This window comes from Eumetopias jubatus, unplaced genomic scaffold, assembly GCF_037043125.1.
Source record: "Eumetopias jubatus isolate StellerSeaLion01/CBP00866 unplaced genomic scaffold, mEumJub1_p1.0 scaffold_1, whole genome shotgun sequence".
Lineage (NCBI taxonomy): Eukaryota > Metazoa > Chordata > Mammalia > Carnivora > Otariidae > Eumetopias > Eumetopias jubatus.
The window spans coordinates 8,799,500-8,817,904 of NW_028274807.1; the positions used below are offsets into that span (position 1 = coordinate 8,799,500).

At 48.3% G+C, this 18,405-nt stretch overlaps 1 protein-coding gene across 1 annotated transcript; it reads left to right on the plus strand.

The window, feature by feature from the left end:
- The first annotated feature begins 9,738 nt into the window (after positions 1 to 9,738).
- LOC148164967 (uncharacterized) lies at positions 9,739 to 11,124 on the plus strand. Its single transcript, XM_088022027.1, has 2 exons — positions 9,739 to 10,360; positions 10,427 to 11,124. The coding sequence occupies exons 1-2, from the start codon at positions 9,739 to 9,741 to the stop codon at positions 11,122 to 11,124; spliced, it is 1,320 nt and encodes a 439-aa protein (XP_087878153.1).
- Positions 11,125 to 18,405: the final 7,281 nt, after the last annotated feature.

Here is an 18,405-nt window from a genome sequence, read left to right on the forward strand (position 1 = left end):
TCGATCTCCTGTTGAGTTCGTAGGTCTCATCTTCTTTTTAAACATAGAATATCAAGAGTATGTGGAGGATAAGACAAAAGGAGCCACCAATCCCATTGCCCAGATAACGAATGTTTAATTTTTAAAATAAAAAACAATTCAAGTACATGGGTTGAAAATCCAAACAGAACAAAAAAGAATAAAGAGTAAAAGCCCCCTTCTCGGTCCCCTGTCTCCTTTCTCTGTCACCCTCTTCCTTGGGGCTGCAAGGACTTTTTCTCAAATGCAGTATCACGACATTGCCTGCTGAATAACCTGAAGGACTGCCATTGCTTTGGGAATAACATTCCTACTTGTTCATTTCTCACCCAATCACTTCCTGATCTGACTCCTCAGTGCTTCTCAACCAGTTGAGCCCCCAGAACATGACTGGTTCATTCCTGTGCGCTCTTCTCTCCGCTGGAAGGCCTTATTCCCTGGTCAAAACTTTTATCTCCCTGTATTTCCATTGCAAGCTCTCTTTTCCCTCAGCCAGGAGAAAAGGAAGCTCTGCAACAGCACAGAGCTATCTCACGTGAGTTTTTTTTTACCCTCAGTGCTTGGCATATACTCGGTACAAATAAATGTTTGGGTAAGAATAAAACCACCATAGAATTGCAAAACAGCAAAAACTGGCTTCAGTAGGCAAGCAGCTAGAAGCAGGAAACGGTTAGAAGCAAGAGGAATATACTTGACTCCAGGCTTGAAAGGTAGTAGCCATCTGCTTCCGGCTTTCCTCTCCCTCCCACAGTGGATGAGGGTTTCCTGAAGATTGGTGGGGATCCTGGCTGGGAGGGTTGTAAACACAGAGGCAGGGCTGTAGTGGCTTTAGTGAAGCAATGAATGAGGGTGACTTGGGGGGTGGGGATGTCATTGTCACAGGACCCTCTGACTTGCTCTGGCTGGACAGGCTGGTGGCCAGGGGAGAGGGGGCAGGGTCTGGAGGACAGTAGGGAACTGGTCACCCTTAGGCGGTGCCAAAATGGGACCTTGACCTTTCCTTCTAGATTGTCTATTCCAAAAAGGACTGGGGTGAAGGCAAGAATTCAGGGTGGAAGCAGAAAACAGGAATAAATCCCTGGACTATGTGCTTTGCAGCTAGACAGGTAGAGTGGACAGTGGAAGCCCAGTGTTCCAGGGTCCTGAGTTGAAAGTATCCAACATACTCGAGGTATATTAATTCAGACCGCTAAGGAAGGGGGCCCTGTCCTGAGCAAAAGGCACCAGAGACATCATAAACTCATAGGCTGTTAGAGTGAGAAGGAGCCCAGCCCTCACCTGTCAAAACCCTAATCATGAAGTCACTGCTATGGGGTAGAAATGACACACAGGAGATCTTATCTGTTAACCGTACAGTGACATTCCACTCACATTAATCAATGAAAGATTTTCATTTTCTTTCAGTGAAGCAGGGCACAGGCAATGTCCTGTGAATCTGGACTTTCTAGAAGCGATTGGTGACCTTAGGAGTCATAATAGCAACTGGAAAAAAGGGGGATGGAGGGTTAGAGAATATGGGGATCCAGTCTAGTGTCAACCACATCCTAGCTGTAAGGTCTTGAGTGGCTTACTGAACCTCTCTGAATCTCTTTCCTCATTTCAAAAGGGGATTCTTTATCATCTTTATGACTGTCAATCATTATGCAAATATTGGGCCCTGATGTAAATAATAAGAGGATTGCATTCAAATTTTCACTTTTGAAGCCTTTCCCAAGATGCTAACCCCTTCCCAAAAAATGATAAATAATTGACTTATTCCATGCTCTCAAACACTCAGATCTCTCTACTATGAACATAGTAAAGGCATTATATTCACATAAGTGATCCAAGCCTGTGTTTAAGCATCTTCATGAGCTGGAAACTCACTACCTCCTGAAACTGCCCAAACCTTCTTTGGCTGCGCTTCACTGCAAAAACCCATCTTTACACACCATAAATTGATCTCCCGACAGTTTCTACCCACCCTCTCTAACTCTTCCCTTTTGGGACTACACAAACTAAGTCACAACTTTCAGGGCTCCTGGCTGGCTGGTCAGTGGAGCATGCTGTTCTTGATCTCGAGGTTGTGAGTTTGAGCACCATGTTGGGGGTAGAGATTATTTAAAAATAAAATCTTTAAAAAAAAATGCCAATGTTCAAATATTGGAAGAAAATTGTGACTTCCCCATCTGGATCTAGTCTCCTTGTTTTCCAACACTTGCTTATCTGAAAGATTTCCCCAGGCCAAGCCCCCATCCCTTGTGTGACTCCCTTCAAGGACGTCCTCAAGTTAAAACATTGGAAACAACCTAAATGTCCAGCAATGGACACTCGGCTTAAAAATGTGGCACATCAGGGGCATCAGGGTGGCTCAGTTGGTTAGGCATCTGCCTTTGGCTCAGGTCTTGATCTCCAGGTCCCGAGATCTAGCCCCGTGTTGGGCTTCCTGCTCAGCAGGGAGTCTGCTTCTCTTCTCTCTCTCTCTCTCTCTCCCCCTCTGCCCTCCCTGACACTTGTTCTCTCTCTCTCAAATAAAATCTTTAAAAAAAAACAATGTGGTGTGTCATGTGAAATAGAACACAAAATAAAAGAATTTTTCACAACATGAGAAAAATGATCACAGTCTGTTAGAAAATAAAGGAAGTTACAAATCAGTAGTAAAGTAGTAGTATTTAATTTTGTAATAAAGTGCATATATATGAGCTGAGTCCAAGATGGCAGAAGAGTAGGAGACCTTAGTTTGGTCTGATCCCAGGAATTCAGCTAAATAACTATCAAATCATTCTGAACACCTGCAAACTCAACCAGAGATCGAAGAAAAGAATAGCTGCAACTCTACAAATAGAAAAGCGAACACTTTCTGCAAGGTGGGAGGTTAGGAGAAGTGAATCTGAGGCGATATATGGGAAGATAGACCACTGGGGGAGGGAGCCTCCATAAGCCAGCTACCAGCAAGTAATAGAGCAGCAGAACATAAAATCAGAACTTTTAGAAGTCTGCTCCAGGGAGGGACATCCCTGCCTGAAAGGTGTTCAAGTGATGAAGCAGGGGTAGAATCCTAGGTGGGACAGTGTGGTCCCAGGATCCCTGGTGGTACAGGAAGACAGGGGTGCCTGAGTGCAGCAGAGTTCCCAGGCATTGGAGCAGGGCAGCTGGCGAGACCAGGAAAGAGCTCTCAGCTCGGGGTTGCCATAAACGTTGAACCGAGGCTCAGTCAGGCAACTAATCTCCAATCAGGGGCCCCAAAAAATGGCAGAAGTAGTGAGGCTCCACCTTCCTCCTCCGGGAGGAGTGGCATGGGAGTGCACCACAGGAGTCTGAAGGGTTTGGAGACCCAAAAAGGGCTCATGTGCCTGAGATAGAAACGCTTGGTCATGAGCCGGGTGAGCACGGAGTGCGGCCGGAGACCAGGGAGATGGGAGTGATGGACTGCTTTTCCCTGAGGGCACACTGAGGAGTGGGGTCCCGAGCTTTTGGCTCCAGGGCTGGAGATTGGGAGGCCTCCATCTTCATTCTCGTCCTCTAAAGCTGCACAGAAAGCCTTCAGGGAACAAAAGCCACATAGAGCAATCCTGTCCAGATTACTTAGCTTGGCCCCCGGCAAGGGCGGTGCAGCTCCATGACACTTGAGAATAAGCGCAACAGGCCCCTCCCCCAAAGGTTCAGCAAGAACATCTAGCTAAGACCAAGTTCACCGATCACTGAGAACTGCAAAACTCTAGTGCTAGGGGCAAACAGTATATAGAATTCATGAGTTTTTCCCCATGATTCATTAGTCTTTCAATTTTAATTTTTTTCCTTTCCTTTTTCAACAAATTTCTTATTTTATCAACTCTTTTTAAAATATTTTTTAATTTTCATTTTTACAGTTATAGTCTATACTTTCATTGTATTTAATTTTATTTTTGTATATATAAGCTTTTCATTCTTTACAATTTTGGGATGCAGTTTCTTCTAACAACAACAACAACAAAAAACAAAATACACGCAGAATCTAGTGTGTGGCTCTGTTCTCTTCACCTGTCTAATCATAGTCACTCTTTTTTTCTTTTTTTCTCCTTTTTTTTGTTTTGCTTTGTTAAAACCTTTTTAAATTTTCACCATTACAGTTACATTCTATCCTTTCAGTGTATTTAATTTTATTTTTGTTTATATATAAGTTTCTCTTTCTTTACAGTTTTGAGATGTAGTTTCTTTAACAAACCAATCAAAATACACTCAGGGTATAGTGTATTGCACTATTCTGTTCACCTGTATGTTTTATATTCTTTTTTTTTTTCTCTTTTTTTCTCCTTTAATTTTCATTTTTACATTTTCATTCTATCCTTTCATACTATTTAATTTTATTTTGTACATATATGAGTTTTTCATTCTTTACAGTTTTGGGATCCACTTTTCTAACAAACAGACCAAAATATACACAAGATCCAGTGTATTGCACTATTCTGTTCACCTGTCTAATTATATTCTCTTCTTTTTTTTTTTTCATTTTAATTTTTTTTTCAGTTTCAGGTCTCTTCTGATTTGTTTAGCGTATATTTCTCTGGGGTCGTTGTTGCTATTTTAGTATTTTGTTCTTTCATTCATCTATTCTCTGGACAAAATGACAAGATGGAAAAACTCACCTCAAAGAAGAAAACAAGAGGCAGTACTGACAGCCAAGGACCTAATCAGTATGGAGATAAGTAAGATGCCAGAACTAGAGTTTAGAATAATGATTATAAAGATATTGGCTGGGCTTGAAAAAAAGCACAGAAGACACAAGGGAATCCCTTTCTGGAGAAATAAAAGAACTAAAATCTAATCAGGTCAAAATCGAAAAGTCTATTAATGAGATGCAATAAAAAATGGAAGCTCTTACTATTAGAATAAATGAGGCAGAAGAGAGAATCAGTGATATAGAAGATAAACTTATGGAGAATAAAGAAACTGAGGCAAAGAGAGACAAATATTGGATCACAAGGGGAGGATTCGAGAGATCAGTGACAGCATGAAGTGAAACAATATTAGAATAACTGGGGTCCCAGAGGAAAAGGAAAGGTGGGGCAGAAGGTGATTTGAGTGAAGTATAGATAAGAACTTCCCTAATCTGTGGAAGGAAGCAGGCATTCAAGTCCAGGAGGCACAGAGAACCCCTCTCAAAATCAATAAAAATAGATCACAACCCTGACATATAATAGTGAAGCTTGCAAATTTCAGAGACAAAGAGAAAATCCTGAAAGAAGTGCGGGACAGGGGTCCTTAACCTACAGAGGTAGAAACATAAGGCTGGCAGCAGACCTATCCACAGAGACCTGGCAGGCCTGAAAGGACTGGCATGATATATTCAGGCTGCTAAATGAGATTAAAATATGTAACCAAAAATATTTTATCCAGCTAGGATGACATTCAGAATAGAAGGAGAGATAAAGAGCTTCCAGGACAAACAGAAACTAAAAGAATTTGTGATCACTAAACCAGCCCTACAAGAAATATTAAAAGGGATCCTTTCAGTGAAGAGACAGCCTGAAAGTAACATAGACCAGAAAGGAACAGAGACAATATACAGAAACAGTGACTGTACAGGCAATACAATGGTATGAAATTCATATCTTTCAATACTTACCCTAAATGTAAATGGGCTAGCAGATGACATATTTTATGTGGAAAACCCAAAAGACTCCACCCCAAAATTGCTAGAACTCATACAGGAATTCAGCAATGTGGCAGGATACAAAATCAATGTACAGAAATAAGTCGCATTTCTATACATTAACAATGAGACAGAATAGAAATTAAGGAATCAATCCCATTTACAATTGCACCAAAAACCATAAGATACCTAGGAATAAACCTAACCAAAGAGGCAAAGAATCTGTACTCAGAAAACTATAGAGTACTTATGAAAGAAAGTGAGGAAGACACAGAGAAATGGAAAAACATTCCATGCTCATGGATCAGAAGAACAAATATTGTTAAAATGTCTATGCTACCCAGAGCAATGTATACATTTAATGCAATCTGTATGAAAATACCATCAATTTTTTTCACAGAGCTGGAACAAATAATCCTAAAATTTGTATGGAACCAGAAAAGACACCAAATAGCCAGAAGAATATTGAAAAAGAAAACCAAACCTGGGGGCATCACAATTCCAGACTTCAAGCTCTATTACAAAGCTGTTATCATCAAGACAGTATGGTACTGGCACAAAAACGGACACATAGATCAATGGAACAGAATAGAGAGCCCAGAAATGGACCCTCAACTCTATGGTCAACTAAACTTCAACAAAGCAGGAAAGAATATCCAATGGAAAAAGGACAGTTTCTCCAATAAATGGTGCTGGGAAAATTGGACAGCCACATGCAGAAGAATGAAACTGGACCATTTTCTTACACCATACACAAAGATAAACTCAAAATGGATGAAAAATTTCAATGTGAGACAGGAATCCATCAAAATCCTAAGGGAGAACACAAGCAGCAACCTCTGTGACCTCGGCCACAACAACTTCTTGCTAGACACGTCTCCAAAGGCAAGGGAAACAAAAGTGAAAATGAACTATTGGAACTTCATCAAAATAAAAAGCTTTTGCACGGCAAAGGAAACAGTCAACAAAACTAAAAGTAACTTGTGGAATGGAAGAAGATATTTGCAAATGACATATCAGATAAAGGGCTAGAATCCAAGATCTATAAAGAACTTATCAAACTCAACACCCAAGGAACAAATAATCCAATCAGGAAGTGGGCAGAAGACATGAACAGACATTTCTCCAAAGAAGACATTCAAATGGCCAACAGACACATGAAAATGCCCCACATCACTTGGCATCATGGAAATACAAATCAAGACCACAATGAGATATCACCTCACACTGGTCAGAATGGCTAAAATTAACAAGTCAGGAAACGACAGATGTTGTCGATGATGCAGAGAAAGGGGAACCCTCCCACACTGTTGGTGGGAATGCAAGCTGGTGCAGCCACTCTGGAAAACAGTATGGAAGTTCCTCAAAAAGTTGAAAATAGAGCTACCCTACTACCCAGCAACTGCACTACTGGGTTTACCCCAATGATAGAAATGTAGTGATCCGAATGGGCACCTTCACCCCGATGTTTATAGCAGCAGTGTCCACAATAGCCAAACTGTGGAAAGAGCCCAGATGTCCATGAACAGATGAATAGATAAAGAAGATGTGTTATATATACACAATGGAATGTTACTTATCCAACAAAAAGGATGAAATCTTACCATTTACATCATCGTGGTTGGAACTGGAGGGTGTTATGCTGAGCGAAATAAGTCAATCAGGGAAAGACAATTATCATATGGATTCATTCATATGTGGAATATGAGAAACAGCACAGAGGATCATAAGGGAAGGGAGGGAAAACTGAAAGGAAAGAAATCAGAGAGGGAGAGAACCATGAGAGAACTTTTTTTTTAGATTTTATTTCATTTATTTGACACAGAGAGAGAGCAAGCATGGGGAGCGTCCGGCAGAGGGGGAAGCAGGCCTCCCGCAGAGCAGGGAGCCCGATGTGGGACTAGATTCCAGGACCCTGTGATCATGACCTGAGCCGAAGATAGACGCTTAACCAACTGACCCACCAAGGTGCCTCTTAACTATAGGACACAAACTGAGGTTTGGTGGAGGGGAGGTGGGGACGTTGGATAAATTGGTGATGGGCATTAAGGAGGGCACCCGATGTGATGAGCACTGGGTGTTCTATGCAACTGATGAATCACTGAATTCTATGTCTGAAACTAATGATGTAGTACATGTTGGCTAATTGAATTAAAATTAAAAAATAAAAAAAGAAATTTACTTACCACTTAAGATCTTTGCTTTTTGGGCACCTGGGTGGCTCAGTTGGTTGGGCGACTGCCTTCGGCTCAGGTCATGATCCTGGAGTCCCGTGATCAAGTCCTGCATCGGGCTCCCTGCTCAGCAGGGAGTCTGCTTCTCCCTCTGACCCTATCCCCTCTCATGTGCTCTCTCTCTCTTATTCTCTCTCTCAAATAAATAAATAAAATCTTTAAAAAAAAAATCTTTGCTTTTTGTTAAAAAAAAAAAAAAGACTGAAGCTAACAGGCACTTCTGTTCCCCATGCCTCCCAAATGTCTCATTTCAGGCCTGACCCAGAGTGTGTCACCTGAAATAAAGTCTCTGCCTGGTCTGGGACCACCAGAACTGCTGAATGGGATGAGACAATAAGGCAGCATTTCTCCATCTGTTAGATTTGTAAAACATAGGCTGGAGAGAGAAGGCCCTTTTTTCCTCCTGAGCCAAGCTGATCCTGAGTTCTACCAGCTAACTGTCTGAGGGAGACAAAACCTGCAGGGGAGAGTGTTTGTGGAATCGGAGCTATGCAGGAGGGCCCTGACTCCCAGGCACAGACCAGATTGTTCAACCACATATCCTGCAGGAGAACATCCAGTGAGATGCTCCCATGCATGGTTCTCAAAGCCAAAGCCCACACCGTCCTCAGGTTCATGACATCATAGTGAGGACACTAAATCCCCAGGCTCTGCCATCCCCTGACATAAAACCCCACCAGAACTCTTGCTTAACCACCAAAGGTTGACCTCCTGGGAAGCTGTGTGAGTGACTGTGCCCTCAGTTAGGCTTAGAAGGGTCCTTGATCCATTACTAGGGTGACAAATCGAGGGTGCTCCCTCGCCCAGGATTCACAGGCAGCGCACTCTCCTGGAAGGGCAGGCCGTTCCTACCCCTCCCAGAGCGACAAGCCTACTACCAGGCTTTTGTTGGATCCCAAACTATCGGGTGAGGAGGAAAGGCTGCCAGCCACCCCCAGGCCATCCTTGGGAGGCACAGGCTGTAGATGGAGGGCCTCCTGAGGGAAACAGCCTGAGTCACTGGGTCGCCTGTACCAGAGTCACCCCGTTGCAGGAACACGTGCATTGAACAAGGACAGGCTGGCTCCACAGAGTCCACGGAGGTGTCAGACCCGGCCGGTTCCGGTTGATTTCTCCTGAGTTGTTAGCACTGCAATCCTGCTCTCTTAGGTAATAGCTTTGGGGACACCCTCAGTCTCAGACCCACAGTGACCTGCCAGCCCACAGTGACCACACAGAGGAGGGAGGGAGCCTCAGGGAGGGAGCACCTGGGACCTTTGCAGACAGGATCAGAGTCCCTGCAGCCCAGGGAAACTTCAGATCAGGAGAACGGGCCTCGCCCGGGAAGGAGGCCTGAACACTGTGCCCTGATTCTCTTGTGCACACAGACGGACCTGACCTGGCCCTAACTTGATCCCCCAGGTTTGCTGCTGGGCCAGGTGGGCCCAGAGTGCCTGAGCTCCGGGCTGGGATCAGCCCTTCCCATCTCCCCCAGGGCTTGTGTGATTGAGACAACTTTCTACTTCACAGCAAAGTCAGGGAGAATTGTTTTCTGGAACCTGGCTGGCCTCCCCCGGGTGGCCGCCCCTCCCCCGGCCCACCTACTCTGCCCTGGTTGCCGGGCACCGGTTGACCTCAGAGGTGGAACTCTCCACAGGGTTCTGAGTGGTCAGTTGTGGCCACAGGACACTGGCCCTCGGAGGCAGAGCTGTGGAGCCCGACGCAGCCATGGAGGGCCCCCCGTCGGCCTCCGGATCCCTTTGCCAGCTGGTGTTGGAGCACCTGTGGGGGGCACTGCTGGTGATTTCTGGAAGTCTCCCCGTGTTGTCCTGGGCGGTGCTGGTATGGACTGTGCTGCTGGTTTTCCTAGTGAAGAGACGACTCACCCGAAGAAGCATGAAGGCGTTGGGCCACAGGGACTCTGCCCGCCGCGAAGTGTGTGGAGCAGGCCGTGAGGAGAGTGGCCCAACCACACAAGCCGAGGCCGCCCTCAGGCCACCCGGGGTGGTGGCCAGTCCTCCCCCGAGAGAAGCCCTGTGCTTGTCAGCAATGAGCACAGACCTGAGCAGGTTGGTGTTTTGGGACACTGTCAACTTTCCGAAGAAGGCACCGAAGAGCCAGCCTCCCGACCTTCCCCAGGTCACCGGGGAAAAACCCATCCCCCAAACATCAGGGAAGGATGGAGAGCAACTTCTGAGGAAAAGAACGAAGGATTGGCGTGAAAACACTCCTTTTCCAGAAGGACCAGAACTGCTCAACCAAGAAGTTTCAAGATGGAGGCAGAAAGGTCAGGAGAAGGAAGGAGAAGAAAGGCTGGAGCCGTCGAAGGCACGCATGGAGCCGGTCCCGAAAGATCAAGCCAGCCGGTCCCCGTGGAGGGCCGGACCCGGGCGGCAGGCCGTTCCCCCGCCTGACCTCCCTGCAGATCACGCCGGTGCCGGGACCTGGGGAGTCCAGCCAAAGAGGGGAGCAGGGAATGGCGATCAGCCCGCCCATCGGGCACCCGTGGATCTGAAGGGCGTCCCTGAGGGTGCTGGCTGCCCCGGGTCCCCTCCGAGTCCCGAAGGGGAACAGCAAGACGGAGCCAGACAACTGCGGGCAGAAAGGCGAGAGACCGCGCGGCTGACACGACAAATCCACAGCCTGCAAACCCAGGAAGCCTCTTTGCAGAAGGAAACTTCCCAGCTGGACAGGGAGATTCAGCAGCTGAGGCTGAAACTTCAGAACCCCCTGGATGAACAGGACCGATACATCCTGCAACTTCACAGAAAAATGTTTCAGGCGGAAGCTCAGTGCTTGGAAGTGAAGAAGAAACTGGCCGACGTGTGCAGAGAAATGAACTTCACGTGCGAGACGCACAACCTCTACAAGAAGATGGCCCAAGAGCTGCGCAAGGAGCTGGAGACAACCACCTCCTACCATCGCAGGATGGTCCTCTTCCATCACGACAGAGTCACAAAAAGCTGGGTGAAAGCTGTGTTCAGAGAGAGAGAGTTCCAAGAGCTAAGGAAAGAGAATGATCGCCTGAGGCGGATGCTAGCCGATGCGGAGTCCAGCTGCCGGCCCGTCCCGAGGGACCCTCCGGGTCCGGCTGCTCCGCCCACAGCCCCCGCAGGCCGGGAAGGGTCGGGGGGTCCCTGGGGTCATCGGGCTCCCAGGGGGGAGGGAAGGCCCACCGTGAGGGCCCCGGGCCCCGGGGTCGCCTGCAGGGCTGACTGGGCTCAGGGCAGCTGGGCTCTGAGCCGCCACAGCCCGGCTCAGCATCTGCGTGGAGCTCCGTGAAGAAGGTCTGACGGCTCTCTCTCCGGTGAAACGGCTACTATTTCGGAACTGACGCCACAGTGACTCTCCGCGGGAGAGCCGTGTGACCCCATCGCGGACTGTGCACATAGAGCTTCGTTCACATTGTCGTGACTACACAGCTTCCCGCCGGACGCCTTGGAACTCTAGGCTCTAGGTATGGTGTTCGGATTTAAATTAATGCCACTGGGCCTGAGGACATCCTCTATCGTGGACATGGATAGAGACTTTCAACAAGACCACTCCCGCGCTCTAGGACTAGGGTTACAGTTCCGCAGAAATGACTCAGTATTTATGTGAATAAAAAATGTGATTGCCTTAAAAAGAGAGAGAGAAAAAAACTTAACCAAAACAACATCCCACTCAAACTGTATAAAATAGTTAGTGTAGTCCTAAACCAAATTTTAGTCCTAACTCATATTTTAGTCCTAATGTCAGATTTTAGTACTAAATTCAAATTTTAGCCCTCAACTCATATTTTAGTCCTTAATTCTTATTTTAGTCCTAAATTCATGGGATTAGTTTAATCTTAAATTTATAGATAGGAAACCATAAAATCTGCAACCATTTCTTCCTTGTTCTGTGATTTTTTTCTTAATCTTTATTATTTTGTTTAAGAAACTATTTATTGTTTAACATTTACGAATTTTAAGCTGTCAAAATACAAAGTTTTCTCCCGATGACAAGCATACACTCCCATGCACGTGGGCATGGGCACACACGCACACCCCAGGATGCAGAATCCAGACTATTGTAGTTGCTTTGTGAGTACCTGAAGATGTAAAACTAGAATTGACAATTTCATTAATTGCTTGTAGAGAAATAAATTACTGAAAGGAAAAAAACGTGTGTGTGCGATGTGTAAAGAGAGGACAGGCTCCTTGATGTTCTGCACAGAGAGCAGAGTGTCCCGATGGACCAGGGAAGATCCCAGGCAGGAGCGCTTCTCCCACACGGGGTGCGGCGGAGGAGGAGGCCAGGGGACAGTCCCCAGCTGCAGCAGGGAGAAGGGCAGGACCAAGGAGGGGGCTCCCAGCCTCCATCCACAGGGGGAGGCGGTCCCACCCCTGGGCCTGCAGGGAGGCCAGGGAGGTGGCATCTGCTGAGCCCAGTGGGGGGCAGTCCCGGGAATGGGGCAAAGTGCCCCCCTCTGCCCTCCAGGCCCCCGTGGACTGCTGGTGCAGGGCAGCCCCCAGAGGGCCTGGAGAGCAGACAGGAGAGTCCGCCTTGGGCACAGGGCAGGCAGAAAAGGGTCCAGGAGCAATTTGGAGACGGACCCACACACACAACTCTATTTGACCCAAAGTGTGCCTGTGTGTGTTACTGCCTGCATTCGCACCCACATATGTAGTGAGAATCTCTGCAGCTTCTACGATGTCTCTGGCGCTGTCCTGCCGCGAGGGGCGAGGCCCGAGGACCCCCAGGGCTTCCGTCCTAGCGAGGGGCAAGGCCAGGGAATCCAGAGCAAGGGGACAAGGAATAGCAATCTCTGCTCAGCGGAGAATTCGAATAAGGTGACGGCTACCGGGGTCAGGGGCCACACCCAGAGGGTCGTTCAGGCTGAGATGAAGGTCACGGGAGGTAGGCTGGGAGGGCAGGGGGGCAGAATGTTCCAGGCAGGGAGCACAGGAGTATAAAGGCCGAGGCAGGGCTGTGCTGCCGGGGCTGGGGAAACAGGCACAGGTGACAGGGAAGGGGGCAAGCAGCAAGGGCCCTGCCCAGAGCTCTCCTTCGTGCAGGGTAGAGACACCGGGGCGGTGTAGACCTGGAGACAGGGGTGGTGGCTGGGCACAGGTGTGATGTGTGTTCTGCACAGATCTGCGTGGCTTTGGGGACAAGGGAATGAGGGGAGGGGGAGACGGGGCTGGATTCTGGGAAGGGGGTCACAGGGTCTGCAGGGAGCACCAGGGGCTGGCACTGGGGTGGTCATCGTGGAGATGGAGGGGGAGGACAGATCGGGGCTGTGTTTGGGCAGTTGGGGGGTGAGAGGAGAGGCAGGAAGGAAGACTCCCACCTTCTGTAAGATCGCTATGTGTTGTCTGGGCGTCCTCAAGGAACCCTTAGAAAAATCTCTGCGTGGGGCCCTGAGGAGACTCAGCAAGGCATGGACCCACTGCACGCAGTGGGGAGCCCACTTTCTGAGGGGTGCGGCGTGGAGCAGGCCTGTCCATCTGGGCTCCCGCCAGGTTTCCACCGTCCCCGATGGCCCTCCTGAGCAGGTGGTCTCACCTCCCAGTTGCACCCAAAACAGGGACCCCGGGGGCAGCTTCGGGAGGGGCTGGAGTGCAGGGGGGTGATTTCCAAGGGGGCGCACGTCCTACCTGATGGAGCCAACGCGGCTACCGGTGGGAACCACGACAAATTTCAAAAGAGAAATTTTAAAAAGAGACAAAGAGAAAGATCGGAAGTGCATATGAATCACTTGAAGACCTTGTCACAGAAGATTCGGATTCCTCAGGTCGTGGAGCTGAGACCCTGCTCAGCCCCCATGTGCCGTCTATGCTGGGAACAGATGGGGAGTAGCCAGGATCCTTAGATGGTGATGGGATCAGAGTGGGGGCAGTCGGGGGGACAAGGGCATTTCTGGCAAAAGGCCCATCACAGGCAAAGCCCCGGGGCACAAAACAGCCTAGTCTGGTGAGCAAGGCAAGGTTGTACAGTTAGCTTTCTGGAGCCCAGAAACTCAAAGCTGGGAGGGTGGGGGCAGGAGGCGGAATAGATGCACACCCTGTGCACCCGTACTGTTCCCACTTACCCTGTCCAGGGCTCCTGTCCTCACGGGCAACCTTGTCCCTGGAACAATGCCCATTTCAGAGGAACACAATGAACCATAGACTTGAGATGCCTCTTGGGGAGGCCAGCCATGGAGGAACCACTTTGCTCAGGCACAGCGACAGCTCTGCAAAGAAGGAAACTCTTCAGCTTGAAGATACGTCAACACCTTCACACCACATGCACACACGCGCGCACACACAAACACACACACACACACACACACTCATTTGTCCCCTAAGCAGTGTTCTGATAACTCAGTGGGCTATGCACTTACGGACACAGCAAATGCAAACACAGCTTCTAAGGTTTTGGTAACAATGTATATTTTCACCTTTTGGGGTTAAGGAATATGTATTTTACTGTTGTCCACCTCAACTGAAGAGTAGAAATACAGATATTTAATACGGTTTTTGAAGCCTTACAAAATCTATATGCTTTCTCATTTCAAGCAGCAAATTCTCTGACAATTCCCGCAGGTACAAGTTTCAGGGACTGCTGCCAAAAAGACTGTGTGTACTTCGTAAAGTGTGATATGCTGGTTAGACTTTTATTTTTCATTCACTCACTTGCTCACTCGGGAATGATTTATGAAGGACCTTCTGTATGTGCCAGGCACCAGGCCGATTTGGGTACTGCTAAGAACACGACAGACAAGGTCCCAGCCTGAAGGAGTTGACCTTGAGCAAGATGCAGCTGGTGCCCCAGGCCCTTCCCGGGAGGACGAAGACCCCATGCCAAGGTCCCTCTCTGGTTCGGGTTCCCGGGAGCTAGGGAGTACAGCACTGTCAGGGAAACTTTAATAATTAGGGTTTATTAGACCAGATTACAGAGCCGGAAGAATTGAATCACGGATGGAACAATGGAAACAAACAAATAGGTGAAGCCACGTGTTCACCCAGTTCTTACAAAATTCCCAAGAAGGACTGCCAGGATGGAAATCTCCAGCTCGGGCTCTGACCTCAGGCTTCTTTCTCAGGAGGAGTCCGATCGATCGCGGCTCCTCGCACCCTGAGCCCAGAGTGGTGTGCACGAGGAGGCAGCTTTGCAGAGGCCAAAGGCACAGGATTGACTGGGGGCACATGACTTTCATCCAAGGAGCCTCATTTACTTGCATGTGAAACCAGAATAAATCATTCTGGCCATGCAGGGCTGTGCCCAAGGGAGAAATCACACTTGTGTTGTTCTCCAAAAGGGTAACTTGGTGCCAGGCGCACCGCTGTGGAGCCCGGGCAGCAGGGAGAACAAGAAATTCAAGTCCTCTTTGTGTAAAATGTTGCCATTGTGCTCATCATGGGTTTTCTGCATAAATTTTCCTCTTAAAAATAATATTGCATGCAAATATTTATCTTGATTACTGAGTCTTCTTGGCATACCTTAAATTTTTATTATTATAAAATATACATATATAATTTACCATTTTACCTATTTTTTTAAAGATTCATTTATTTATTTTAGTGAGCATGTGCGAGCGGGAGTAAGGGGAGGGGCAGAGGGAGAGGGAGACAGAAGCAGAGAGGCAGACTCCCCACTGAGCATGGAGCCCAGCTCGGGCTGGATCCCAGGACATGGAGATCATGACGTGAGCCGAAGCCAAGAGTTGGAGGCTTGACCGATGGGGCCAGCCAGGCGCCCCTACCTGTTTTTAAGTGCACATTTCAGTGGCATGAAGCACATTCCCGTTGTTGTGCAACCACCCCCACCATCCACCGCCAGAACTGTTTCGTCCTCCCAGACTGAACCTCTGCCCCCAGGAAACACACACTCTCCTCTCCCCGCTGCCCCCCGCCCCTGGCACCCTCTATCCTCCTTTCTGTGTCTAAGAGCCTGACTGCTACAGACACCTCATTTAAGTGGGATCACACAGGGTCCGTCCTTTGGGACTGGCCAGTTGTGCTGAGCGTGATGACTTGAGGGGTCATCCACGCCGTAGCAGGGGTCAGAACGTCAGGATGTCATTCTTTTTTAAGCCTCGGTAAGATTCCGTGTGGGGCTAGAGCCACATTTCTTTCACCCACGTGTGCATCGACAGACATTTTCGTTCTTTGCCCCTTCCTGTTATTGGGAATGACGCTCCTGGACCAGTGGTGTGCAGGTATCTGTTTGAGTCCGGACTTTCAGTTCCATGGAGTGTGAACTCAGAAGCAGAATCACAGGATCCTATCGACAGATGAAGGGATAAAAAAGAGGTGGTATATATCTATATATATACACAATGGAATATTATGCAGCCATCAAAAGGAATGAGATCTTGCCGTTTGCAATGACATGGATGGAACTGGAGGGTATTATGCTGAGTGAAATAAGTCAGTCAGAGAAAGACATGTATCCTATGACCGCACTGATATGAGGAATTCTTAATCTCAGGAAACAAACTGAGGGTTGCTGGAGTGGTGGGGGGTGGGAGGGATGGGGTGGCTGGGTGATAGACATTGGGGACGGTATGTGCTATGGTGAGTGCTGTGAAGTGTGCAAGACTGTTGAGACACAGATCTGTACCTCTGAAACAAATAATACATTATATGTTAAAAAAAAAGAAGATAGTAGGAAGGGAAAAATGAAGGGGGGGCAGTCGGAGGGGGAGACAAACCATTAGAGACGATGGACTCTGAGAAACAAACTGAGGGTTCTAGAGCGGAGGGCGGTGGGGGATGGGTTAGCCTGGTGATGGGTATTAAAGAGGGCACGTACTGCATGGAGCACTGGCTGTTTTGTTTTTTTTTTTTTTTTTTATTTTTAAAGATTTTTATTTATTTATTTAATTGACAGAGAGAGAGAGATAGCGTGAGAGGGAACACAAGCAGTGGGAGTGGGAGAGGGAGAAGCAGGCTTCTGGCTGAGCAGGGAGCCTGATGTGGGGCTCGATCCCAGGACCCTGGGATCATGACCTGAGCCGAAGGCAGTTGCTTAACCAACTGAGCCATCCAGGCGCCCCTGGAGCACTGGCTGTTAAACAATGAATCATGGAACACTCTATCAATAACTAATGATGTAATGTATGGTGATTAACATAACAAAATTAAAAAATATTTAAAAAAAAGATTCACGGGCTCCTATGGGAACTCCAGCTTTGCTTCTTTGAGGAAACTCCCTCCTGTTTCCCACAGCGGCCACCACATTTACGTTCCCGCCAGCAAAGGCACAAGGGTCCCAGTTTCTCCACATCCTCACGGACACTTGTTCCTTTCTGCTTTTGTTCTCCGATGACAGCATCACAATGGGCCTGAAGAGGACACCCTCTCAGACTTTGTGCCCGAGGTGAGGTGTCCCTCACCCCACCAAGCCACAGCTTCCTGTCTCCCATGGGTGGCCCAAGAAGAAGTCCCATCCCTGTTCAAGGATTCGGCTTTTGTCCTGATGGAACCCCAGAAAGGGGGCTTTCCTGTGCCCCCACATGGACCCGCTGACTTTTTGGTACCTTGGCTAAGACCACGGTCTGTGTCCCTGAGCCCAGTGGTCAATTCCCACAGATGTAGGTGAGCCATGGGAAACATGGGAAGGACTAGGGTCCTTCAAGGCAGGGCCTGACCTCTCACAAGCCGCACATCCTCAGTTTGGTGACCAGAGTGCCATCTAACAAACAAACTGCTGAACACCACTTAAATTAAAAAAACAAAACAAAACAAAAGGTTTTGAATAATATCATCTCGTACATGTCCTTCTGCAACTTGATTTTTGGCTCAGTCGTCTGTTCTGGAGAATTGTTCACATTGATGGATGTAGCTCTAGTTCATTCCTTTGAGAGAACTAAAGAGAGTCTTGTACACGAAGACCTCCTTTACCAGCCCCTGTGGGCCAGATGGGTTGTTTCTAAAACTGCGTGCCCTGGGCCCGACCCCCCCGGTCTGTTTCTGGGTGGATTTGAGAGAGGATTTCCTCTGGGGACACGGACAGTCTCATGCGTGGGCACAGCGGAGACACCCCCAGCCAGGCAGGACAAACAGACGAGCTCGTTATTACCCTCATTCCATGCAGATGGGAGATGCACACAGGGGTGCGTGCCCTAAAACCGAAAACCAGAAACACAAACGCCTGAAGGATCAGGGCACAGAACTAAGACAGGAAGACGGGCAAGGGGGACTCAGGATGCTCTGTATACGTTATGGGAATGTGAGAACTCAAAATCCTGGCTCCCAAATTTGGCCCTGAGCTTTCTGGGCCCAGCAGAGAGAGAAACCCAGCCAGGGAGAAAACACCCTTCCTGAAAGAAGGAGGGACTTGCTCAGGACTAGGCTGTCAAAGAGCCTCCCGTGGGGCCCACACCAGAGACCCTGGTCGTCACGGGCTGTGTCCTCCTGTGATTCCTTCGTACACCCATCTCAAAGGAGGCATCCAGGACCCCTCGGGGACAGCCCTCGCTAGGGGGATTTGGGCTCCCTGTGCTCCCAGCACGCAGGTCTCACCCCCCACCACACAGGTCCCCTCTGTCCTCCATGAGGTGTCTGTCTGTCTGCCTGTGCTCGGCAGTGCCCCCTCCGAGGGCAGGAACTG

Bases quoted from the DNA above. Each gene is read 5' to 3' on its own strand.
- LOC148164967 (XM_088022027.1), top strand. From the start codon at position 9,739: ATGAAGGCGTTGGGCCACAGGGACTCTGCCCGCCGCGAAGTGTGTGGA. The intron at 10,361-10,426 runs GCGTCCCTGAGG...AGCAAGACGGAG, and splicing joins GGCACCCGTGGATCTGAAGG to CCAGACAACTGCGGGCAGAA.